Source organism: Jaculus jaculus, chromosome 20 (genome assembly GCF_020740685.1).
Source record: "Jaculus jaculus isolate mJacJac1 chromosome 20, mJacJac1.mat.Y.cur, whole genome shotgun sequence".
NCBI classification, from domain to species: domain Eukaryota; kingdom Metazoa; phylum Chordata; class Mammalia; order Rodentia; family Dipodidae; genus Jaculus; species Jaculus jaculus.
This window is the reverse complement of record NC_059121.1, coordinates 5979647-6006189: the sequence shown is the minus strand read 5'-3', so window position 1 is coordinate 6006189 and position 26543 is coordinate 5979647. Positions and strand designations below refer to the sequence as shown.

Sequence of the window (26543 nt, the reverse complement as noted above, 5' to 3'; positions counted from 1 at the left end):
GCATGGAGGCTCAGTGGTGCCTTAAGGAGACTGTAGGACTTTCTGAGATGGCAGGGCTGTGGGACGACTCCCAAGGAGAGCTGCTGGTTTGGGATGAAGTTTCCCCTGGGCTGTGAGCGGCCCAGCTGGAGGGGTGGGATTGGAACACCAAGAGATGTTGTCACTGGTTACAGATGTTGGACTTGGTGCTATAGAATTTGATGTTTGCTCTGTTCATTTTACATCTTGCATTGGTTCAATGTTTTTTGCTATGCCATTTTTTTTTTTGCAGTGTGAATGTTTATTCTGTACCATTATTATTATTTTTTTGTTTTTTGCTTTTTTTTTTTTTGGTTTTACAGCTAACAGTTAAGAGACCTTGAACTATGGGGATGTTTGGACAAGTTTGGGATTGATAAAAGACTATGTAGGGGAGGCTGTTAGACAGATGGCTTAGCAGGTAAGATGCTTGCTGGCAAAGCCAAAGGATGTAGGTTTGATTCCCCATTATTTACATAAAGCCAGATACACAGGTGGCACATGCATCTGGAGTTCATTTGCAGTGGCTACAGGCCCTGACACACCCATTATCTCTCTTTCTGTCTTTCTCTCAAATAAATAAATAAAATAAAATAACCTATGGGGAGTTTTAAGGTTGGACTGAATGCATTGCATTTTACATCATGGATGCTCATCATTTTGTTGGGACCAGAGGCAGAATAGGGTAAAATGAGTGAGATGTCCCCCATAAACCCATGTGCTTTGAATGCTTGGTTCCCAGCTGTGATGGGCAGCTTCAGGGTCATCCAGACCAGGCACAGATACGGAGGAAGGGATATTTATTGAAGCGTGCAGATCCAGGGGAAGTTCCATAATGGCAGAAGAAGCTGGCCTGCCTTCACAGAGCCAAACACACAAGCCTAAAAGTCAAAAGCCAAAAGCCACATAGTACAGTACACTTCTAGAGCTCAGCTGACTCTTGTTGCTATTGTCCACCTGCTGTGGCAGAGGTGATGTCCAGCTGCTGCTCAGGCCATGCTGTCCACCGCCCTCATGAAGCTTGCCCCTGAGACCGTAAGCCAAAATAAAAAAATAACTTGCTGCTTTTGGTCAGCTGCTTTGTCCCAGCAATGAGAGGGTGACCACAACACTACGGGAGAGGAGGCAGGATGTGCAGACACTCAGGGCGCGGGTGGCTGAGCTTTTTCGCATGGAATCCCTCTGGGTTCCCGGGGTCCTTTCCCCGACAGATATAACAGTGAGACGCAGTGTGGTCATGTCCCCCCAGCTGTCTGCCCAGGCCCCTGAGTTCTTAGTAGGGAGCCTAGCATTATGCTTCTCTTCCTACCTGTTGCAGTCAGGTTTGCATTGCTGGTAGAAATCACCCAACCAAGAGCAGCTTGGCGAGGTGGGGAGGGGGAGTTTATTTTGGCTTACAAGCCCCAGGGGGAAGCTCCGCGATGGCAGGGAAATCAATGGCACAAGCTGAGGGTGGACAACAGTTAACAAATGGGTGTGCCAAATACTGGCTATAAAACTCACAAGCCCACCCCAGCAATATCCCGCCTCCAGGAGGCTTTAATTTCCAATTGCCATCAGCTGGGGAGTCTAGCATTCAGAAGACCTAAGTTTATTGGGGACACCTGAATCAAGCCACCACACTGCCATCCTCCGGGATCCTCAGTGGTTCTGAAGGTATGAGGCCAAGAGAGACCAGAGACCCCAGCTGGACCAGTGTGTCGAGGCATCTGGGTGGGTACTGGCAAGAGAATCTGATTTGAGCAAAGCCATTGCTGGGCTACAATCTTAACTCCTAGGCTTGGGTTTTGAGCTTGTAATCAGTCACCACATTTTTGGGGTTGAGGAGTGGCTCAGTATCAAATTCAGGACAGGGCGCTTTGTGTTCCTTCGTGCTGTGGCCTTTGATGGCCTTGATTACGGGAGTTCATGACCAAAGTTTGAGTCAGGCCTCTCCTGAGACAGAAAGGGACCAGTGCGTATCAGGGACCTGCGTCAGTCCCTTTGGTTCAGGCTCCATCATGATTGGTGGCTCCGTGGTGGTCTGAACTGGGGTGGGGGGGGTGTGGTGCCCGGAAGGCCAGTATAATCCAGAGGGATTTAGGGAATTTGAAACTCAAAGCTACTGTCAAAACAAAACAAAACAAAAAAAACCTCACTGCTAAGGGCTTTAGTCACTAATCAGGGCCAATCTGTAGGTGGAATTCTTGGTTTTTAAGACCTTTGTCCTCAGAAGTATCAGGAACACACTTTGTTTTGTGGGGCCCGGAAGAGGACGAACTGCGAACTTAAAGTTTCCCAATGAAAGGCTGTGGTCAGAATTCCTCCCTGCGATCAGCTGGACTGGAAGAAGCCAGCGCTCTTCCTGCCTCCGATCTGCGGGCCCCCGTATGGCCTGCGTCCTTGGGGTCCAGGCTTCAGCTTGAGACTCGAGTTCAGAGAGCTCAGGCCCTTGACCTCATGACTCACTTCTCTGTGTTCCAGAGGACCACCGTCTCTGTCATCCGAGGTCCTGAGCATCGTGGTCATTGCTGAGCGGGTACTTGATCTGCAAGGGAAGAGGTGTCCCCCCACCAGACCGAGACACTTCCACGTTTTGTCCTCTTTCACGTCATTCCCTCTGCAGACCTCAGGGCCCCTGCTTGTCTCTCAGTGGACACCTATCCATGGTCTACGCAGATGTCCCCATTTGTTGGCATCTGGGACATGAAGTAACTAGGTCGTGTACCCAGGGGCCTTTGTATAAGACTCGACCTGCAGGAGCCAGGTCCTTGAGGTGTCCCCAGGAGGTCAGGCTAGGTCAGATCATGTCATGGGTGCTGTCGCTGCCCCTCGAGAGTATGCAGGCCTCCAGAGGGAAAGAGGAGAAGCTGGGTGTTGCAGTCACGTTCGCGTTGCTGGTAGAAATCATCTAAGGGCAACTTGTGGGGGAGAAGTTTATTTTGGCTTGCTGACTCGAGGGAAAGCTCCATGATGGCAGGAGAAAACGATGGCATGAGCAGAGGCTGGACGTCACCCCCTGGCCAACATCAGGTGGACAACAGCAACAGGACACTGGCTATAACACCCATAAGCCCACCCCCAAAAATACACTGCCTCCAGGAGGTGTTAATTCCCAAATCTCCATCAGCTGGGAACCCGGCATTCAGAACACCTGAGGTTATGGGGGACACCTGCATCAAACCCCCACACTGGGTTAGCTTTAAGCCATAGGCTCCTTTATGAAGTGCTGACAGGTACATTGTAGGGTCTGACCTGCCAATGCTACCTCACGCTAGGTCCTTCTGTTTGCCAAGGTTGTCCCTGCTCTCTTCCGTCCCCCTTTCCCAGCCCCCCACCCGCTCCTATTCTCTCCTTTAAAACAAATTATTATTACTTTTTTTTTTTAATTTTTTATTTATTTATTTGAGAGCGACAGACACAGAGAGAAAGACAGATAGAGGGAGGGAGAGAGAATGGGCGCGCCAGGGCTTCCAGCCTCTGCAAATGAACTCCAGACACGAGCGCCCCCTTGTGCATCTGGCTAACGTGGGACCTGGGGAACCGAGCCTCGAACCGGGGTCCTTAGGCTTCACAGGCAAGCACTTAACCGCTAAGCCATCTCTCCAGCCCTTATTACTTTTTTTTAACATGAAAATATCCTTTATTTAAATTAACAAAAATATGATAAGATCCCAATGACAAGAGTTGCCACTGAAGTAAAGATTTTCCTAAGTTTAAAAATGACTTAAATTATTTTTTAATTGACAACTTCCATAACTGTAGACAGTATCCCATGGTAATTTCCCCTTCATAACTCTCCGTTATGCCTCTCCCCCCTCTTTTTTTTTTTTTTTTTTGGTTTTTCGAGGTAGGGTCTCACTCTAGCCCAGGCTGACCTAGAATTCACTGTGGGGTCTCAGGATGGCCTCGAACTCAAGGCGATCCTCCTACCTATGTCTACTGAGTGCAGAGATTAAAGGCATGCATGAGCCACCATGCCCGGCAGCCCTTTCCCCATCTCAATCAGCCTCTCTTTTATTCTGATGTCATGATCTCTTCCTCCTATTATGATGGTCTTGTGTAGGTAGTGTCAGGCACTGCGAGGTCATGGAGATCCAGGACATTTTGTGTCTGGAGGAGCACATTGTAAGGAGTCCTACCCTTCCTTTGGCGCTTACATTCTTTCCGCCACCTCTTCCGCAATGGATCTGAGCCTTGGCAGGTGTGATAGAGATATTCCAGTGCTGAGCACTCCTCTGTCACTTCTCAGCACCATGGTCCCTTCTGAGTCAGTCCGACGTCGCTGCCATCTGAAAAGAGAAGCTTCTCTAACCAAAAGTGAGAGTAGCGTTAACATATGGGTATGAACATTAAGAGAAGTGCTTACCGGGCAGCTTGGTGAGCATAATGTACACATTTAGCCAGACACCAGCATTCCGTCCTTTTGATCTCCCAGGTCATTCCTGTGCCGTTCCCACCAGGGTCCCAGAGCCAGAGCGGAACCCTGGTCCCAACCCCTGGCCAACCGTCCCAGGAAAGCAGTGCCCAGCCCCCTCCTCCCATGGGGACATCTCACCCGTGGCACCCTCCATGTGCAGCTCAATCTAGCCCAGGGTTTGTAAGCGACAATATGTTGTGTGCACAGGGGTTCTCCCTTCCTCTGAGCTCCCAGAGGCATCTTTTTTTTTTTTTTTCAAGGTCTTACGGTAGCCCAGGCTGATCTGGAATTCACTATGTAGTCTCAGGGTGGCCTCGAACTCATGGCGATCCTCCTACCTCTGCCTCCTAAGTGCTGGGATTAAAGGCGTGCACCACCACGCCCGGCCCTGGAGGCATCTTTTGAGGCCATTGCACAGGTCTAAGTCCCTTCTCACACAAACTGTTAAGGAGGGAGGGGCTGGACCCTGGCAGAAGGACGTGTGTCACATCCACTGACTGAGCCCTGTTTCTGGACTCAGAACACTCACGATCCAGGAGGGACCATTCTGGGGGGGGGGGGAACTCTATGATTCAGGATGAGTCCTCGTTCCAGAGTCTCGTGATCTGTGTGGGTGCCCTCCAGGAGTGGACTGGGATAGGGAGCCTTGTTGAGTCCAAAGCAGAGGGGCATGAGCTCAGGTAGCTGCGTTCTACCACCTGGAAGCCTTGTGAGGTCTGAGGAAGGGACAGTGGTTGCTGCTGCCTCCTGGGCTGACGACCATAGCCATCTTGTGTCCGGGGGTTCTCACAGTCCCATTCTTTGAAAGCCCAGGTGCAGCCTCCCGTACTGCCCACACGGAGGTGCCGAGGCCGTGGTTTAAGCCAGGAAACTGTCCAGTTTCCCTATAAAGCAACAGGTCGGGCCGAGCAGGTGTGTCTCACAAATAGGTACCAGTCCTATGGATGGGGCTGTCAGCCCTCGTGTGCTGATGATATAGGGGTCTCATTTTACAACAGATTGTGCTGGGGACTCATGGACACCCATGGGATGTGGGTTTGTGGGTGGCATCCTTAGCCAGTGCCACAGGTGGATCTGATCTAGCCAGAGGTGTGTGGCCTTTGAGGCCCAGGTCTCCCCGAGTTCATGTGTCTCGCTTTCTGAGACTGTCCTTATTGTCTTCTACAGGAGATGGGCACCCCAGAGAGAACAGCCCGTTCATCAACAATGTGGAGGTGGAGAGAGAGAGCTACTTTGAAGGGAAGAACATGGCGCTTTTTGAGGTAATTTTATTTTATCCTCGACAGAATGAAGGTCCTGAGGCCAGTAGCTTTTACGTGGAAAAGTATAGGAATGGCTGTGTCAGGGATCCCAGGTAAGGGCCACCCGACAGACTGGACCTTGGTAGATCATGTAGTCCCCAAGGTCCACTTGGCTCACCTGGCTGTAACACTATAGGCACTGACCTTAGTGGGTGCCTTACCCACTAAGCTCTAAGCTCTCTAAGCTCTTTTTTGTTGTTGTTGTTGTTTTGTTTTGGTTTTGGTTTTCTAAGGTAGGGTCTCACTCTAGCTCAGGCTGACCTGGAATTCACTATGTGTTCTCAGGGTGGCCTCGAACTCATGGCGATCCTCCTACCTCTGCCTCCCGAGTGCTGGGATTAAAGGCGTGCGCCACCATGCCCGGCTGTTTTTTTTTTTTAAATTTATTATATTTATTTGTGTGTGTGTGTGTGTGAGAGAGAGAATGGGCATGCCAGGGCCTTCAGCCACTGTAAATGAATTCCAGATGCATGTGTCGTTTTGTGCATCTGGTTTATATGGGTCCTGGGGAACCCAACTTGGGTCCTTCAGCTTTGCAGGCAAGCGTCTTAACCGCTAAGCCATCGCTGCAGCCCTCCCTAAGCTTTTGGAGGTCCCTTGGAGTCCCTAGACCATCTGAGGCACCCTAGACCCTTCCTGGGTCCTCCCAGCGCAGGCTGGCACCCCTAACCCCTGACTCCAGACCTGCCGCACAGACAGCCCTTGAGCCCCACACAGCCCCAGGGATGGAGGGTCCATCGAACAAGTGCCCGCTGCAGCGCCGGTGGGGTGGTGAAGGGCCCGGCTCCTCCCGCCTGAGACGGACGCCGTGTGTCAAACAGGAAGAGATGGACAGCAATCCCATGGTGTCGTCGCTGCTCAACAAGCTCGCCAACTACACCAACTTGAGTCAGGGCGTCGTGGAGCATGAGGAGGATGAGGACAGCCGGCGGCGAGAGGTCAAGGTACCGGGCACGGCTCTCCGTGGGACCGTGTGGGCTTGGTCCTCTGGTTGGCATCCTGGCTCTGCTCTTAAGATCACAAAGCAAGCCTTTTCCTTGAGTCTTGAGCTGCCTTCATTTTCCTTGGCGTCATGCCTCCAGGACCACCTCCCCCCGTGTCCTGTGCCTCTGGGTGGGAAGGAGCTGGGTTCTGGGGGTGTTCCTTGGTGAACTGCCTGTCCTTGGGAGGAGGTGTCTGCAGGACCACGTAGCTCCAGGGAGAAGGGCTGTGGTGCTGAGACTTGGCAGGGTTGCCATGGGAATGCCCCTTCAGTTTCATTTCGTTCTTTGTTGCTGTTAATATTATCATTTTACCATCATTATTTGTTCTTTAAAAAAAAAAACAAAAAACATTTATTTGACAGAGAAAGAGAAGAGAGAGAGAGAGAGAGAATGGGTGCACCAGGGCTTCCAGCCACTGCAAACGAACTCCAGATGCGTGTGCCCCTTGTCCATCTGGCTAATGTGGGTCCTGGGGAACCGAACCTGGGTCCTTTGGCTCTGCAGACAAACACTTTAATGGCTAAGCCATCTTTCCAGCCCTATTTGTTCTTTTTTGAGATAGGCTATTTTCGAACTCATGGTAATCCTCTAGCCTCAGCCTCTTGGACACTTGAATTACAGGCATGTGCTACCATATCCAGCTTAAGGCCTTTGCTTATGACTTCAACTTTAAAAAATAATTTATTTATTTATTAGAGAGAGAAAAAATGGGCACACCAGGGCCTCTAGCCACTGCAAACAAATTCCAGATGCATGTGTCATCTTGTGCATCTGGCTTATGTGGGTCCTGGGGAATCAAACGAACCTGGATCCTTAGGCTTCACAGGCAAGCTAAGAGGCCAGGCGTAGCCATCTCCTTAGAGAAGGATTTAGGAGCCACAGCCATCAGTGTGCTGGACAGAGCTAGCTCCCTGGACCTGTTGTTGCTTTTTTGTTTGTTTGTTTATTTATCCTTTTTGGTTTTTCAAGGTAGGGTGTCACTGTAGCCCAGGCTGACCTGGAATTCACTATATAGTCTCAGCGTGGCCTCAAACTCACTGCGATCCTCCTACCTCTGCCTCCCGAGTGCTGGGATGAAAGGCGTGCGCCACCACGCCGGGTTTAGGGTCTGTTGTTTTGGTGGGATCTGAAGGTGAGCTGGCTGCAGCTAAGGCCACCCAGCTTTGATCCTGCCTGGACAGGGCCTGCTGTGTTCTTGATGACCATCTGCTTTAACTGCCTAGGCTTGCTAGGTTGTATGTGTCCTGAACACATGCATTCTTACTTTTCTTTTTTCAATTGAAAAAAGAAAAGAAAAAACGGTCTGGAAAGATGGCTTAGTGGTTAAGACACTTGCTCGCAAAGCCTGAGGACCCAGGTCCAATTCCCCAGGACCCATGTACGCCAGGTAAACAGGGTGGCGCACGCGTCTGGAGTTTGTTTGCAGCGGCTGGAGACCCTGGTGCACCCATTCTCTCTATTGGCATCTTTCTCTTTCTCGTTTTTTCTCTCTCAAATTAACCAATAAAAATATTCAATTGAAAAATCCCATCTACCCAGCTTCCAGAATTCAGACCTATATACCCTGTCCTTGGCCTCCAAATATAGTAGCCACATTCAATTGGCAAAGAGGGCATGAGGTCACCACTGAGCCTCTCCTTCTGTTTGCTCCCCCACAAAGTATGACACCTATTTCCAAGCTCTGTCCCTTAGCAGTTTCCCCTGGTGTAAGAGTGGGGCCAGGACCTGCCTGGTGAGGTTGTGGTTTCATCCCGAGACACAGTTGTGTCAGGCGGCTTTGCGGTCCTTGCATGGCCACATCCTTCCCCTGGTCCCTCTGTTCCTGTGACTTCCTAGTGTCGCCTGGATGGGGCTCCCGGGAGAGGGCGCCGGGTGTAGACCATGAGCCTCCCTGGCTATGCGCTGCTCTGTTCCAGGCTCCACGCATGGGCACCTTCATTGGCGTCTACCTGCCCTGCCTGCAGAACATTCTGGGTGTGATCCTCTTCCTGCGCCTGACCTGGATCGTGGGGGCGGCCGGCGTCCTGGAGTCCTTCCTCATCGTGTCCATGTGCTGCACCTGTGTGAGTGGCCACGGGCAGCCCTGCGGTGATTGCCCAGGGGCTGGCCCTGGGGCCCTGAGAGTCCACTGCTTAGAAACCCAGCACTGTCTGTCCAGGAACCTCCTACAGAACGGGGCTCAGTCTTAGAGCAGATGGGCGAGGCCGGGTCTCACACGGGTCTGACAGAGCCTTACTTACCTGCATCTGTAGGAGGCATTGCTGCCTCTGATGGGGCACCACAGGTTGTGCCACCAAGCTGAGGGCTGCGGAAAGGATCGTGGACACTTTCCTGGACTTGCTGGTGTAGGGAAAGGAACACTCTAGCCCAGACCTGGGGCCACAAAGTGGCCCAGGGTCATGTCACTCCCGCATGCTCCTCCTCCTCTATGGTGATGCCTTTGTCATTCCTGTTGTGCCTTTTTATTTATTAGAGAGAGAGAGAGAGAGAGGCAGATAGAGAATGGGCGTGCTAGGGCCTCCAGCCACTGCAAACGAACTCCAGACGCGTGCGCCACCTTGTGCATCTGGCTAACATGGGCCCTGGAGAATGGAACCTGGACCCTTAGATTTCATAGGCAAACGCTGCTTAATTGTTAAGCCATCCCTCCAGCCCTGTTTTACCTTTTATTGTGCCCAGAACCCCTTTCCCAGCCCTGCCATTCTCCCTGTCCCCTTAATGTTCGTTGCTTTTTGTTTTTTTCCTTTTTCTTTTCGTTTTCTGAGATAGGGTCTCACTCTAGCTCAGGCTGACTTGGAATTCACTATGTAGGATCAGGGTGGCCTCGAACTCACGGTGATCCTCCTATCTCTGCCTCCCAAGTGCTGGGGTTAAAGGTGTGCGCCACGATGCCTGGCTCATTTGTTGCTATTTTTATTCCTTATGCGTCACCTGAACATGACATTTCTGGAGAGAGTCAAACAATGCAGTAGGAGTCTGCCGCAGGATACCCATTCTTCCCCTGTCTGCCCACTTCTGTATGACTGCCTTAGGCCACCCAACGGTCCTCTGGTCACTCCATGTAGCCACTCCAGACCAACCACCAGCCTGTCCCCTGACTGCTCACTCCTACCTGACCCAGGCCACCTGTCCTGTCCCCTGACCAGTCATTCTTTGTGTCTGCTGGGATATCCTGTTAGCCACAGACTTTTCTGGCAGAGAGGGTAGTTGCTGGAGGCAAAACACACACACACACACACACACAAGCTCACCTGGACACTTTCTGGGAGATGATCACGAGATAGGGCCTCCTGTGTCCTGTGGGAAGTACACGCCTAGGTAAGGTGTCCCTATTGTGTCCCACGAGTCAGAGACCTAGATGGGACCCTCAGCGAGAAAGGCACCTTCCAGGACTACCTCGGGTCTAGAGCCTGGATTTCCTGTGGGCTGTGGGGACAGTTTTGTGGCCTAGGTAGGAAAGCACTGAAGGACAGGAGGCTAAGAGACTCACTGGTCATCAGTCTGGCATTCCTGGACACTCAACATGTCCTTTGAGGTCAAGGGCATGGAGGAAAGCTGTGGCGGCCCCGGGCTCGGTATTCTGCAGCCTGCTGGGGACACGTTCCCTCAAAGGGTTGCCTTATTTCTCCACAGACCATGCTCACAGCCATCTCCATGAGTGCCATTGCCACCAACGGTGTGGTCCCAGGTAAGGAGCACCTGCGGCCTTTGCGTTGGTTTCTGGAGCACACAGCACTGGTTGGAGCTCTGTGTGTGTATATGTGCGTGTGTGTATACATATGTATGTGTGTGTGTGTATTGTGCCTGTGTATATGTGTGTGTGTGTGTATATATGTATGTATGTGTGTGTGTGTGTGTGGCATGCGTGAGTGTGTGTGTGTGTGTGTGTGTGTGCGCACGAGCCCATACCTGCCACCAGGTTCGCAGTGAAAGTGGCGTCGACCCTTTGTCTCAGGGCGGCCCTGGGGTATCGTGCTGCCCATGGGAGGAAGAAAGCAGCCCTTTCTGCAGAGGCTAAGGTATAGGCATAGCCTCATTGCCTCCTGTCCACGGTGGTGAGGCTGGAACCCCCCTTTGGAGATGGGTACGCGCCTCAGCAGGCACAGGCCCTCCCTTCCTGAAGGCGGGTGTCCTCCCTGGGCCAAGTGACCACCTCCAGGTGCCACTGCTTCGTTCCCTTCATCAGGGCTTAGGCGGTTCTCTGGCGAGGCCTCTCCTGGGACCTCACGAGGGCACTGCAGGCAGGCTCTTCTGAAGCCAGGGGAGCTGCTGCCCCTTGCTATATATATGCCCAGCCTCGGCTGCCTACGGCAGTGAAGTCACTTGCTGCCAAATGAGAATGCCCATGGAGGGAGCTCAGTACGTGGTGGAAGGTTCTTGATAACATGGTGGTGGAGGGGGTGGAGGAGGCTAGGTGAATGGCTGAAGATTCTGTTTTTGTCTGTTTCACACTCTAACCATCTGGACAGGGCCTGGTGTTTTAATTTCACATAAACTTCCCAATTTCCTTTTTTTAATTTTTATTTAATTAAAAAAATTTTTTTTTGAGGTAGGGTCACACTGTAGCCCAGGCTGACCTGGAACTCACTATGTAGTCTCACGGTGGCCTCGAACTCATGGCAATCTTCCTACCTCTGCCTTCTGAGTGCTGGGATTATAGGCGTGCGCCACTATGCCCGGCTTTTTTTTTTTTTTTTTGGTTAATTAATTTATTTGAGAAAGAAGGGGAGAGAGAAAGAGAAAGGGAGGGAGAGAAAGGGTGTGCCAGGGCTTCCAGCCACTGCGATCAAATTCCAGATGCATACACCACCTTGTGCATCTGGCTTATGTGGGTCCTGGGGAATTGAACCTGGGTCCCTGGCTTTGCAGACAAGTGCCTTAACTGCTAAACCATCTCTCAAGCCTCACATTTTCCTTCTTTTCAAGGTAGGGTCTCACTCTAGTCCAGGCTGACCTGAAATTCAATGTGTAGTTTCAGGGTGGCCTTGAACTCAGCGGGGATCCTCCTACTTCTGCCTCCTGAGTGCTGGGATTAAAGGCGTGTACCACCACACCCGGCTGCCCATTCTTGTTTTATTTTGAGTTATTTTCAAGACTAAATGGAAACAACATGGCGTGTAGTGGTTGCTGGGGTGTGGGGCCCAGCCGTGGAAAGGGGACAGTCTGTGGGGGCTGGGCTGGGCTATGAGTCTTATTTTCTGCCAGTCTTTTAGATTTGAGCCCCGTGGACTCGCCACTCTTTGCTTCTCCCATTTTCCCATATGCCCAGGCACAGGGCCATGAGTGGAGGATAGAGGATAACCCAACGGAACCTTCCAGCTGCAAATGTTTGAGAGTGACAGAGAGGAGAGAGAGGGAGAGGGAAAGGGAGAGGGAGAGGAAGGAAGGGAGGGAGAGAATGGGCACACCAGGGCCTCCAGCCACTGCAAGCAAACTCCAGACTCATGCGCCCCCTTGTGCATCTGGCTAACATAAATCCTGGAGAATCGAGCTTCGAACCAGGGTCCTTAGGCTTCACAGGCAAGCGCTTAACCGCTAAGCCATCTCTCCAGCCCCAATGCTTGCCTTTTAGTTCATTTGCAGCAACCTATTTGTTAGCCCATGCACAGTCATGAACAAGGCAGTCGATTGGCAGCCTGGAGGGAGGCCGAGTGGTCTCCGCCTCCCTGCACGTGGATGGGTAGGGGCTGGCTTGTTCGCATCCCGACTCCCTGGGTGGCCTCGCCTCCCCTATAATTCGGCTACTGAAAACAGTGCAGAAATGCCTCCAGCCCTTACAGTCACGGATGCAGGGGGGTACTGTAGATGAGGGCTCACGGCCAGGTCTCTTCGGGGCCTCTGCTTCTGAAAAGGGAGCCCTTTCCTCAGGCCCAACCACCTAGGTGGTGAGGGAGGGCAGCGTGCTAACCTGAGGATGGACAGGGTCAGCTCCCACAGGAGCACCCAAGAGGTCCTTCTCAGCTGCCGGGTGTTTCTCGCAGGTCTGAGTCCAGGGGCGGCCCAGGTGGACAGAACAGCCAGGAGCAGCGGCAGTCATGGGCAGCAGCTGTGCATAGAGCATTTTTAAAAAAATATTTTATATATTTATTTATTTACTTGAGAGAGAGAAATGGTGAGAGAGAGAATGGGTACACTGCCAGGGCAATCCAGCTATTGCAAACGATCTCTAGACACACATACCCCCTTGTGCAGCTGGCTTACGTGGGTCCTGGAGAATCGAACCGGCATCCTTTGGCTTTGCAGGCAAATGCCTTAACCAGTAAGCCATCTCTCCAGTCCTCTTTCCTTTTAGAGAGAGAGAGAGAGAGAGAGGGAGAGAGGGGGGGGGGAGAGAGAGAGAGAGAGAGAGAGAGAGAGAGAGAGAGAGAGAGAGAGAGTGAGAGAGAATGAGAGAATATTGGCATGCCAGGGCCTCAGCCATTGCTATCAAACTCCGGGCACTTCGCCACCTAGTGGGCATGTGCGACCTTGCGCTTGCCTCACCTTTTGTGGGTCTGGCTTATGTGAAATATGGAGAGTGGACCATGGGTTCTTAGGCTTTGCAGGCAAGCGCCTTAACCACTGAGTCTTTTCTTCAGCTACCCCCTTTTTCTTTTTCTTTTTTGTTTCTTCGAGGTAGGCTCTCACTCTAGCCCAGACTGGCCTGGAATTCACTCTGTAGTCTCAGGGTAGTCTCGAACTCACGGCGATCCACCTACCTCTGCCTCTGAGTGCTGGGATTAAAGGTGTGCGCCACCCCGCCCGGTTTGCAAGCTTTCTTTTACATACATACATACATACATACATACATATATGTATATATTTTTTTTCTCAATTTTTATTAACATTTTCCATGATTATAAAAAGTATCCCATGGTAATACCCTCCCTCCTCCCGCCCACTTTCCCCTTTGAAACTCCATTCTCCATCATATCCCCTCCCCATCTCAATCAGTCTCTCTTTTATTTTGATGTCATGGTCTTTTCCTCCTCTTATGATGGTCTTGTGTAGGTAGTGTCAGGCACTGTGAGGTCATGGATATCCAGGACATTTTGTGTGTGGAAGGAGCACATTGTATGGAGTTCTACCCTTCCTTTGGCTCTTACATTCTTTCCGCCACCTCTTCCGCATTAGACCCTGAGCCTTGGAAGGTGTGATCGAGATGTTACTCAGTACTCCAGCCACTTCTTTCCAGCACTATGATACCTTCTGAGTCATCCCAAAGTCACACAAGCTTTCTTAAATGACCTTGGTTCTTCTCTGTGCATTTCTGTAAGCAAATGTTAACACAGTTGGGGTATTGGGCCACTGGGAAAACACTCATTTTAATGGGTGCCTCTTAGAGCTTTGTACCTTCTCAAGTGGAATGCTTCTCATTCATCATACCTGTGCTGGCCTCTGCTCACAGCCAGAGTGGACTCTGGGATTCACTGGTGAGGGCTTCTCTTTTTGTTTGTTCTTTTGTTTGTTTGTTTTTTCGAGGTAGGGTCTCTCTTTGGTCCAGGCTGACCTGGAATTCACTATGTAGTCTCAGGGTGGCCTCGAACTCATGGCGATCCTCCTATCTCTGCCTCTGAGTGCTGGGATTAAAGGCGTGCGCCACCACGCCTGGCTGGTGAGGATTTCTTTGTGCTTTGTTTGGAGGGTGGACCGAGGCTGATTGACGCTTTGTAAGAGTTGTGTTCCTGCCTGTGTGAACGCGCAGCGTCCGTGGGTGAAGGATGCCTCCTGACCTCTGTTCTCCCTGGTCCTCTTTGCAGCGGGTGGTTCATACTACATGATATCCCGGTCACTGGGACCCGAATTTGGAGGGGCTGTTGGCCTCTGCTTCTACCTGGGCACGACGTTCGCAGGCGCCATGTATATCCTGGGGACCATCGAGATCTTCCTGGTGAGTCTGCAGCGGCCTCCTTTGTTCACGTACTGTGTCCATGGGCATGTTTGCACCTCCCTGTGCAGACGTGGTTTCCCCCCTCTGACCATCCTCAGCCCTTTTGCTCTGGATGCCCAGCGGCGTTGGATTTTTTTTTTTTTAATTTTTTATTTATTTATTTGAGAGCAACAGACACAGAGAGAAAGACAGATAGAGGGAGAGAGAGAGAATGGGCGCACCAGGGCTTCCAGCCTCTGCAAACAAACTCCAGACGCGTGCGCCCCCTTGTGCATCTGGCTAACGTGGGACCTGGGGAACCGAGCCTCGAACCGGGGTCCTTAGGCTTCACAGGCAAGCGCTTAACCTCTAAGCCATCTCTCCAGCCCTGGCATTGGATTTTTTAAAAATATTTTTTCCCATTAAAAAAAAAAACCAAGCCTTATTTTTTATTTTATTTATTTGAGAGCGAGAGAGACAGAGACAGGGAGAGAGAATGGGCACGCCAGGGCCTTCAGTCACTGCAAACGAACTCCAGAACGCATGCGCCCCTTGTGCATCTGGCTTACGTGGGTCCTGGAGAGTCGAACTGCGGTCCTTTGGCTTTGCAGGCAAATGCCTTAACTGCTAAGCCATTTCTCCAGCCCAGGTGTTGGGCTCTTGAAGCCACTGCTGTGTGGGGGTCACAGGACTTGGCCTCAGACAAATGTGAGGCCTCAGAGTCTCACAGTCTCAAGGGGCAAGGCCTGGAACGTGGCCTGGTCCTTTTGCAGGACTTCTGTCCTTCCAGGTTGCCCTGCTTGGTTTACCATTTTGGGGCACAGCGTCTCAGCCTGGCTGGCAGACGCCGGGCTCCCTGTGCGAATGGGTTTCCCAACAACTTTAAGCTGGGCTTGCACTTACGTGGTTTGGCTGCCTTGCAATGCAGTAAGTCCTGTTACCCCTTCAGTGGCCATGTGGTCAGCCTTAGAGACGTTCTGACCTTCACAGCCCTCCAGGACACAGGCTCCAAGTTGGTACCGGGGCAGTGTCCAGGCCTCAGTGTGTCTCACTGTCCACCCATGGAGCTGGCCATTGCCTCCTGGGTACCCAGGTGTCCCAGAGCCCGTAGGGCAGGCTTCCCATACGTTTTGGGAAAGGACACCTGGGGAGCTCATGCAAATGCACGTTCTAATTTGGGAAGTCTGGGTTGAAGCCTTGAAGTTCCGTTTCCGCCAAGCTTCACATGGCCCGGGGCCTGGTTGGGTGGGAAGACGGGTCCCCCCCCTCGGTGGGGCTTCTGGATGGACACGAAGGCAGGGTGACCATGTGCACACAGGAGGGAGCTGCCAGCTGGCTTTCCCAGGGGTGCCTGCCGCTGGTGCCACGCAGCTGCCATCGTGGGTAGCGTGCCAGGCGCCGGGGGGGGGGGGGCGTCGGGGAAGGAGCTGATGAGGGGACCCTCCAGGCAGGACCCGGATCCCCGCTGATCTCCCTCGATCCCCCCGCCCCCTCCGCAGACGTACATCTCCCCGAGCGCGGCCATCTTCCAGGCGGACGCGGCGGAGGGCGAGGCGGCCGCCCTGCTGCACAACATGCGCGTGTACGGGAGCTGCGCCCTGGCGCTCATGGCCGTGGTGGTGTTCGTGGGCGTCAAGTACGTCAACAAGCTGGCGCTGGTGTTCCTGGCCTGCGTGGTGCTCTCCATCCTGGCCATCTACGCCGGCGTCATCAAGACGGCCTTCGCCCCGCCCGACATCCCGTGAGTCCCCGCCCGGCCGGCCCTCTGCTGGCTCAGGCCCTGGGGAGCTGTCGCCGGGCTCTGATGGCCTTCCGAGGGGACTTGGGGTGCGCGGTGGTCGCGGTGACCCCCGCGGACGGTCTCCCCCAGCGTGTCCTTCCGGGACACAGAAAGCCCTCGAGGGGGCCTTTTTTTTTCTTTCTTGTCCCTTTATGGGACGAGTGGTTGAGGGAGATGGCCGGGGTGACACCCCGTGAGTGAGCTTGCAGAGTGGGCCACGGGGCGGAGCTCCGTCCCTTGGGACCTGCGGGGCCTCAGTGGAAGATGTGACGGGCCAGGGTAGGCTGAGACCCCCCCCCCGCCCTCAGGGCTAATGTGTTTTTAATCATTATTGTTATCATTAAATTATTATATTTATTGAGAGAAGTAGAGCCAAGGAAAGGCACCCACGTGGCTAGAGATCTCACCTGGAGGGCCTGGGAGGAAAAAGCATGGAAAGAAAGAGAAAAAAGAAAGTTCAAGAAACTCGTGCTATGTGGGGAGCTGGAGGGGATAATGAACCCATGTGGAGAGTAAGGGCTGGGGCGGAGTGCCCCTCTGGCTAGACCTGAGCCAAATCAGCCCTGGCCCAGCCAAGGGAAAAACTCAGCCACAACTAGAAGTTCCCAAGTAATCAGAGGTCCCCCCCCTTTTTTTCTCTAATTTTATTAACATTTTCCATAATTTTTTTTAAGAAGAGAAAGAGGCAGATAGAATGGATGTGCCAGGTTCACCAGCCACCACAAATGAACTCCATACGCATGTGCCTCCTGTGTATCTGGCTTGACATGGGTACTGGGCAATTGAACTCAGGCCTTCAGACTTTGCAGGCAAGTGCCTTAACCACTGAGTCATCTCTCCAGCCCGGGGCTCATAATTTTGCCACCTCTTTGAAGGAAATGGCTGCCTTCCTCCCCGAGGGAGCCGCCCTCAGGCAGGATAGGACAGCCCTGATGGTTGAGGGTCTGCGTGTGAAGTCGGTCTCTCTGCTTCTGGAGTCTGGCTTGGTGCTGGCCCCTGGCATGTGGCTCCTGTTCTCAAATGACTCTGACACATTAGAGCGACTTGGGAGACCTTAAGCCTACCCTTGGGTCAGTCAAGAAGAGCAGCAGAGGGCTGGAGAGAGCGTTTAGCAGTTAAGGCTCTTGCTTGCGAGGCCTAAGGACCCAGGTTCTATTTTCCGGGTCCCACATAAGCCAGATGCAGAAGGGGGCGCACGCGTCTTGAGCTCATTTGCACTGGCTGGAGGCCCTGGTGCGACCCTTCTCTCTCCCTCCTTCCCTCCCTCCCTCCTTCTCTCTGTCTCAAATAATAATAATAAAAAAAAAAAGAGCAGCAGGGCTGGAGAAGATGGCTTATTGGTTAAGGCATTTGCCTGCAAAGCCAAAGGACTCTGGTTCAATTTCCCAGGACCCATGTAAGCCAGACGCACAAGGAGGCCCATGCTTCTAGAGTTTGTTTACCGTGGCTGGAGGCCCTGAAACACTCATTATCTCTTTCTCTCAAATAAATGAGTAAATAAAATATATTTAAAAAAAATCGAGCAGCAGAAATAAGCCCCCCCCCCTCCCTGCCCCCATTTCACTCCAGGGTCTGTCTGCTGGGGAACCGCACCCTGGCAAATCGTAGCTTCAAGGACTGCGCCAAGATGCAAGAGGTCAGCAACGGCACAGTGACCACCACCCTGCTCTGGGGCCTCTTCTGCAACGGCTCTAGCCTGAGCGCCCCTTGTGACGAGTACTTTGATAAGAACAATGTCACCGAGATCCAGGGCATCCCGGGCGTGGCCAGCGGCGTCTTCCTGGGTGAGTACCGCAGGGAGGGCTGTGGTGCTGTCCTGAGTTAGCCAAGGCTGCTTAGGGCCCTGACCGGGCTGGCCTGGCCTGGCCCAGCCCTCCCTGGCTGCCTGTTGCTTAGCTGAGGGGCGCCAGGCAGCTGGTCTTCCGTTTTGTTCGTGTGAGACCTTGTCTCGCTCCGTACCCTGGGCTGGCCCTTAACTCAATGGCAGGTCTTCTGCCTTAACCTCCAGCGTACTTGGATCATGAGGATGAACCGTCATGGTGGCTTCAGGCCATCAGTCTTCAAGCTAACATTTGGGCTGGCGAGATGGCCTAGTGGTTAAGGCACTTGCCTGCAAAGCCAAAGGACCCAGGTTCGATTTCCCCGGGACCCACATAAGCAAGATGCACAAGAGGGCATATGTATCTGGAGTTGGTTTGCAGCAGCTGGAGGCCCTGGCATGCCCATTCTCATTCTCTCAAATAAGTAAAATAAATAAATAGCTAAAAACAAAAACTGGGCTGGAGGGATGGCTTAGTGGTTAAGGCATTTGCCTGCAAAGCCAAAGGACCCAGGTTCAGTGACCCAGGACCCATGTAAACCAGATGCACAAGGGGGCGCACGCATCTGGAGTTCACTTGCGGTGGCTGGAGGCCCTGGTGCACCCATTCTTTCTCTCTTTCTTTGAGGCCCTGGCGCACCCATTCTTTCTCTCTTTCTCTCTCTCTCCCTCCCCCTTCTTCCCTCCCTCCCTCTTTCTCTGCCAAATAAATAGATATAAAATATTAAAATATTGAAAAGAAAAAAATACCTTAAAGATAACATTTGCCTTTCCCATGCCACAGCAGTGGGCACGGAGGCCGTGTCCGCAGGGGAGTGACCCCCAGGTGGCAGTCAGCGATCACCATCTGTTACGCTCATATGTGGCCAAGAAACCAGTAGTGCCTTTCCTGCCTGGAAGACAGGCTGGGCATTTTAAGGAAAAGGAACGGTTTTTGGGGAGGGGTGCTGAGCTCAGTCCTGGCTGCACACTCTATATGACGTCGGGGGTCCTGTGTGTCCCTTGAGGATATGAATGCAATATCAGTGGGTAACTGAAGGCCTGTGTCCATCCAGCCTGAGAGTGGGACGTCAGTCTGTGGGTCTTACACGCGGGCCTCAAGGCTCCTGAGATAAGACTCCCCGCCCCCCGGAGAAAGTAGCTTTCGGTCAGGTCTCATGGAAGACAGAGGAGGGATGCTGGGAACCAAAGGGTCCGGCTGTTGGCTATGAAGGCAGCCTGTGGCAAGGTCTCTGTGGGCACAGTGTGAGGCAGCGTCTGGCTGCGATTCATCAGATGGCAGTAACCATACCGTCCTGGGCCACTGGAGGGTCAGCAGCACCATCAGAGGCTCTTCGCGGAGTCCCAGTCGGTGGGGACCTCAGGAGCATGCGGATGGTGCCTGAGAGGACCGCGCACTGCTCAGACCTTGTGCTGAGTCTGGGGAAGTTGGCATCTCAGACACGGGTCCTCCTTTAAAGGACCCAGGAGAGCAAGAGCCACAGTTTACCGTGGCACGGCAGGCTGCCACGCTGGGCACCAGTGGTCCAGTGGGCAAACGGTGACAGAAGGTTCTGGATCCCGTTCTTCCCACAGACAACCTGTGGAGCACATACTCAGACAAAGGAGCGTTTGTGGAAAAGAAAGGAGTGCCCTCGGTGCCCGTGTCTGAAGAGAGCCGGCCCAACGGGTTCCCGTACGTCCTCACAGACATCATGACCTACTTTACCATGCTAGTTGGCATCTATTTTCCCTCCGTGACAGGTGAGACTCCTGCGTCCTTCCTCCCCTCTCAGTCTCCCTCCGTCCGACTCTTTCTGTGTCTCCATCTTTCTTTCTTTTTTTTTTTTTTTGTTCATTTTTTTTTTAATTTATTTATTTGAGAGCGACAGACACAGAGAGAAAGACACATAGAGGGAGAGAGAATGGGCGCGCCAGGGCTTCCAGCCACTGCAAATGAACTCCAGACGCGTGCGCCCCCTTGTGCATCTGGCTAACGTGGGACCTGGGGAACCGAGCCTCGAACCGGGGTCCTTAGGCTTCACAGGCAAGCGCTTAACCGCTAAGCCATCTCTCCAGCCCTCTTTCTTTCTTTCTTTTTTTTTTTTAAACAAATAGCTTAAGTATTTTATTTGTAACTAGGCTTGTTAATACTATATAATGAAAATGTACAGAGAATAATGTTGCAGTTTTTCGTCAGATTTAAGTCAGAGACATTCACTTCTAAGGAATCTTCAAATTGAATCTTCCGGAAATTTCCTGAGGCCATCAGACCACAATGACTGTCACTGAATATCACTTTATTTTGGAAGGTGTTGGCATACAGTTAAATTGGGAGAATTTTCAACCTAAGCCTTAACTTAAAAAAAAAAAAACAACTATTCTATATTCAAACTAAAACTCTTTTTAAGCATTTTATCTATCTATTTTATTTGCTTATTTGAGACAGAGAGAGAGAGAGAGAGAGAGAATAGGTGCGCTAGGGTCTCCAGCCACTGCAAACGAACTCTAGACTCGTGCGCCCCCTTGTGCATCTGGCTTATATGGGTCCTGGGGAATTGAACCTGGGTCCTTCAGCTTCGCAGGCAAGTGCCTTAACCGCTAAGCCATCTCTCCTCAAACTAAAACAATTTTTAGTAGAACTTCCCTTTCCAAAACAATAGCAAAGGAAAACAAGGCATTTTGTAAAATGTGAAGAAGTCATAGTAAAAAAAAGTTTACTTCCACCTCCTCAAAACAGAGGCTGCTTTTTCTTTCTTTTTGGTTTTTTGAGGCAGGGTCTCTCTGTGGTACAGGCTGACCTGGAATTCACTATGTAATTGCAGGCTGGCCTTGAACTCACAGTGATCCTCCCACCTCTACCTCCCAAGTGCTGAGATTAAAGGAGTGCGCCACCACGCCCGGCAAGAGGCTACTTTCTGTTCTACAGTCTTGGAACCAGGGCTAAGAACAGCCTGTGAGCAACTTTGGTCAGGGGGTTGCCAAGACCAAGCTTTGAACATGGACACTTTATAGAGTGTTTGAGGGAACCTGACCAAAGGATTCAGATTTTTTTTTTTAAATTATTTATTTGAGAGTGATAGAGAGAGGGTGTGGGGAATGGATGCGCCAGGGCTTCCAGCCATTGCAAACAAACTCCAGTGCATCTGGCTTACATGGGTCCTGGAGAATTGAGCCCTGAACCGGGGTCCTTAGGCTTCACAGGCAAGCACTTAACTGCTAAGCCATCTCTCCAGCCCAGGATTTAGATTTTTATTTTTTAATTTATTTGAGAGTGACAGAGAGAAGGAGGGAGAGAGAAAGACAGAGAGAGAATGGGCACGCCAGGGCCTCCAGCCACTGCAAACGAATTCAGACGCATGCGCCCCCTTGAGCATCTGGCTCACGTAGGTCCTGGGGAATCGAGCCTTGAACCAGAGACCTTAGGCTTCATAGGCAAGCGCTTAACTGCTGAGCCATCTCTCCAGCCCAGGATTTAGATTTTTTTTTTTTTTGGATTTAGATTTTAAAACCAGTGTGAAGTTGAACCCAGTCCCGTGTTCTCTTGTTAGGCTCCCGAGCAGACTTTTCTGCTCTGGGGAGACCTTTTCCCTGTAGGAGTTTGTGTCCATTGATCTCTCTCTCACAGAGCCCACAGGGTATTTTTTAGGCTTGGAGTCAAAGCATGTTTCTAACACAGCTAGGCAGAGTCCATGTGCTGATGACCTGTCTCCAGCTCCTTTTTAATTTCTCCCCACGCCTTTGTAGATTTTGGACCACAGAGCTTCGGTATATTACCATAATCACATCTCATGTCCCTCCTAACTTACGATTCGTATTCTGCGCCTAGGAACTGTCCCTGTTTTTTTTTTTTTTAAACTTTTTTTTTTTAAATTATTTATTTATTTATTTGAGAGCGACAGACACAGAGAGAAAGACAGATAGAGGGAGAGAGAGAGAATGGGCGCGCCAGGGCTTCCAGCCTCTGCAAACGAACTCCAGACGCGTGCGCCCCCTTGTGCATCTGGCTAACGTGGGACCTGGGGAACCGAGCCTCGAACCGGGGTCCTTAGGCTTCACAGGCAAGCGCTTAACCGCTAAGCCATCTCTCCAGCCCTGTCCCTGTTTTTAACAATAATACCTACACATTAAACAATCCACTGTTACAACTTACACGGTCACAAAACACCAATGGTCTTCTACAGACCAGTCAAATGTTTCTCACCATAGGTGTTGTACATCAAATTCACAGCCAGAATCTCCAAGATTTAAAAAAAAAAAAAAAAAAAAAAGTCTTGCACAACACAAATAACTTAAAACCGGCACATACACTCTCACACACTCTCCTTACAGAACGGTGCTTGGGGAGACTATCTCCTGAGTGCCACTGAAGGCATAGTTTGCTAAACTGCTGCTCCCCGTACTTTTGTTTGGAAAATCTTATCACAGGAGGACACAGTTGTTTATTGGATGAGCAGAGAAGAAAGATATGCTCGTGGCAACCAGGAAGTGTTAAGGCCTTTCAAGTTGTATAAAATGGACCTGCAGAAATACTGAAGTGTTCTCAGGATGCAAAGTTGGAGCTGAAATGTGACATCACATTTCAGCTCCATTGTTTTTATTTGAGACAGGGAGAGAGAGAGAGAGAGACAGACAGACAGACAGACAGAGAGACTGAGAGAGAATGGGTGTCCCAGAGCCTCCAGCCACTGCAAATGAACTCCAGATGCATGTGCCCCCTTGTGCATCTGGCTGACGTGGAACCTGGGGAATCAAACCTGGGTCCTTAGGCTTTGCAGGTATGCACCTTAAGCGTGATGACATCTCTCCAGCTGTCCATCTTTTATTATTTTTTATTTTTTTGTTTATATTTATTTATTGAAAGTGACAGATAGAGCCGGGCGTGGTGGCGCACGCCTTTAATCCCAGCACTCGGGAGGCAGAGGTAGGAGGATCGCCATGAGTTCAAGGCCACCCTGAGACTATAGAGTTAATTCCAGGTCAGCCTAGACCAGAGTGAGACCCTACCTCGAAAAACCAAAAAAAAAAAAAAAAAGGAAGTGACAGATAGAGAAAGAGGCAGATAGAGATTGAGAGAGAGAATGGGCACGCCAGGGCCTCCAGCCACTGCAAACGAATTCCAGATGCATGCGCCCCCTTGTGCATCTGGCTTACATGGGTCCTGGGGAATCAAGCCTTGAACCAGGGTCCTTAGGCTTCACAGGCAAGCGCTTCACCGCTAAGCCATCTCTCCAGCCTCAGCTGTCCATCTTTAATCTGTCTTGTCTCTCAGTCTCTGAGACCACCTCTCTGTGAGCAGTAGTGCCCATCCTTCTGACCTTGAGACGACCTTGCTGTGGGCAGCGTCCTGGAACTTTGCAGTTTCTGAGAGTCTTCTGTTCTGCAGGGATCATGGCGGGATCCAACCGCTCCGGGGACCTCAAGGATGCCCAGAAGTCCATCCCCACGGGAACCATTCTGGCCATCGTGACCACGTCTTTCATTTGTATCCTCAAAGGAGACCCACAAGGGAGGTGTCTGGTTGTGACTCTGCCGCAGGACCCCTCTCTTGAGTCCCCACCGGACCCTCATGGGACGGGCTTTCCGGCCTGTCCTGCTTGGAAGCTGGGGCTGCCCTATGGGGTGAGCTGTGCGCTACAGCATGGCACAGGGTCCCAAGTCCTTCACGATTGCATTTGACATGATGTCACGCGTGGGTACACCTGAGTGACGTCGCTCCATGTGGTGGCTCGCGCCTGTGATCCCAGCACTCAGGAGGCTAAGGTAGGAGGATCACCATGAGTTCCAGGTTAGGCTGAGCTACTGATTAAGTTGCAGGTCAGCTCATCCTAGAGCAAGACCCTGCCTCAGGACACACCAGAAATCCGAGTGACACCCACCTTGTCCGCTCTGCATGCGACATGAATGCTGCCCACCCGTGGGGACAGCTTGGGCTTTGACAGGCGTTTTGTGTTTTTTTTAACTTTTTATTATTGAGATTTATTGCAGTGATTTTTTTTCCTCGCACCTTTGCCAAAAAAAAAAAAAAAAAATTTTTTTTTGAAGCAAGCCCAACAGACTGTCCTCTTTTATTTTCATGCCACAGAATGAGTGCGAGAGATAGATAGATAATCGATAGAATTGGCACGCCAGGGCTTCCAGCCACTGTAACCGAACTCCAGACTCAGGCGCCACCCATGTGGAACTCTGCCTGCATCACCTTGTGTGTCTGGCTTATGTGGGGCTTGGAGAGCTGAACATGAGTCCTTAGGCTTTGCAGGCAAGTGCCTTAACCACTAAGCCATCTCTCCAGCCCTGCTAACAATTCTTTTCTTTTTTAACTTTATTTATTTATTTGAGAGCGACAGAGAGAGAGAGAGAAAGAGGCAGATAGAGAGAGAGAATGGGTGTGCCAGGGCCTCCAGCCACTGCAAACAAACTCCAGATGCGTGCACCCCCTTGTGCATCTAGCTAACGTGGGTCCTGGGGAATCGAGCCTCGAACCGGGGTCCTTAGGCTTCACAGGCAAGCGCTTAACTGCTAAGCCATCTCTCCAGCCCGTTTTTAAAATTTTTATTAGCATTTTCCATGATTATAAAAAAATATCCCATGGTAATTTCCTCTCCCCCCACCCCACTTTCCCCTTTGAAATTCCATTCTCCATCATATTACCTTCCCATCTCAATCATTGTACTTACATATATACAATATCAACCTATTAAGTACCCTCCTCCCTTCCTTTCCTTTCCCTTTATGTCTCCTTATTAACTTACTAGCCTCTGCTACTAAGTATGTTCATTCTCACGCAGAAGCCCAGTCATCTGTAGCTAGGATCCACGTATGAGGGAGAACATGTGGCGCTTGGCTTTCTGGGCCCCACAGGCGGCTTTATGAGGCTGGTGGCTCGGGAGCCCTGTGTGTTCCCAGCATGGTGGTTGGGTGTAACCACGCTGAGGCAGTGTTCTGTGCAGCAAATGCAAGCATGAGGACCGAACCTCTGGTACTAGGAGGGCAGGACACACAGGTTCGTCCAGGCCCACTAGCTAGGAGCCTGCATGCTGACCCTTGACCCCCAGGATTGGCCATTCGTTCCTTGACCAGAGAACAGATCTGTCCTGCATAGTGCTGTTCGGGGCCTGCATCGAAGGCGTGGTCTTGCGAGATAAGTACGTTCGAGTTTTTCTCCTGCATCCACTGATTACAGGCAGCATTGTCTTCCCTAAGGGCGACTCCAGCTTTGAAATGAAAACCACCCAGGGCCCCGCAGGGCCACGTGAGCCAAGGGCCCCTTGTAACTTTCCCTGACCGAGGTGTGGACATCGTCGTCCACCCCTCTGGGCCTGGACCGTTCAGAGCAGCGCCGAGCCTGAGGACGTGGAGTGTGGGGTGGCGCAGATGTGGGGGAACCTCGGGATTCCCGGCCCTGCCACTGAGTGGAAAGGTAGCAGAGCCTCGGCGGGTCGTGAACCCTTCCTCCTTGGGGGTTCCTGCAAGTCGAAACCTCAGGACCTCAGGAGGTCTCGGAGCCCTTGCAGTGAGGCTGTGAAGTACCAGTAGAAGTGTAGAAACTTCACCCCTGCAGAAGTGACAGTGGCCGACCATGACCCCAGGCCAGGAATTCTTGCCCCCCAGAGGCTATGGGTGCAGCAGTGCCCCACAGTACCAAATCCTTTTTCCAAGAGAGGCCCCCCACCCCCAAGCCCATCAGAAGGGGCTCTGGGGGTTCATACCCAAACGGGATGCAAAGACCTTTTTCATTTGTCTCTTTCCATTTTGCTGACCTCCCTCCCTGTCCACCCGCAGGTTCGGGGAGGCCCTTCAGGGGAACCTGGTCATCGGCATGCTGGCCTGGCCATCGCCCTGGGTCATTGTCATTGGCTCCTTCTTCTCCACTTGCGGGGCTGGCCTGCAGAGCCTGACTGGGGCACCGCGTCTGCTGCAGGCCATTGCCCGCGATGGCATCATCCCTTTCCTGCAGGTGGGGCCCTCAGCTCGAGCCGCGGTGGGCACAGGCTGGCTGCCCGACCTTCTGAGGGGGGAGACCCTGCGTAGGTCAGGGTTAGAGAGACGAGGGTCCCTGGGATGGGGGGCTCCTGTTGCACAAAGTTGGACCTATAGAGTGAACATAGGTGTCCTGACTCTAGACCCCTTGGTGGCCAGGTCTCCCTCTGGTGGCTGGGCTGAGGGTCAGGGCAGAAGCAGCGTCAGTGGTGTAAGGACTTTGCCCAGGCTTGTGCCCATGCAGTAGCTTACGGAGGCTGCGGCACGCCGTGTCCCACTCACGTTTACTTACTTGGTGTCCCTGAAGTTATTCTCCGTGGCTGGGTTTGAGCGCCCCAGAGTAAACTCGGTGGCGGTGACGTAGATGAGAGTCTCGGGGCATCACAGCAACCTGCCACAGCCCAGCAGCTCAAAGGACAGGAAGTTATTGTCCCG

The 26543-nt window shown here is 51.9% G+C and overlaps 1 protein-coding gene across 2 annotated transcripts in view; it reads left to right on the top strand.

Moving 5' to 3' along the window:
• Positions 1 to 26543, top strand: part of Slc12a7 (solute carrier family 12 member 7) — a 74921-nt gene that overhangs the window by 25218 nt on the left and 23160 nt on the right. For both annotated transcript variants that reach the window (XM_045138929.1, XM_045138930.1), the window contains exons 2-12: positions 5585 to 5679; positions 6540 to 6662; positions 8618 to 8764; positions 10335 to 10389; positions 14441 to 14571; positions 16050 to 16291; positions 17900 to 18114; positions 19725 to 19892; positions 23515 to 23613; positions 25216 to 25273; positions 25911 to 26085. In XM_045138929.1, the coding sequence (XP_044994864.1) occupies positions 5585 to 5679; positions 6540 to 6662; positions 8618 to 8764; positions 10335 to 10389; positions 14441 to 14571; positions 16050 to 16291; positions 17900 to 18114; positions 19725 to 19892; positions 23515 to 23613; positions 25216 to 25273; positions 25911 to 26085 (1508 nt within the window). The remainder of the gene's footprint in view (positions 1 to 5584; positions 5680 to 6539; positions 6663 to 8617; positions 8765 to 10334; positions 10390 to 14440; positions 14572 to 16049; positions 16292 to 17899; positions 18115 to 19724; positions 19893 to 23514; positions 23614 to 25215; positions 25274 to 25910; positions 26086 to 26543) is intronic.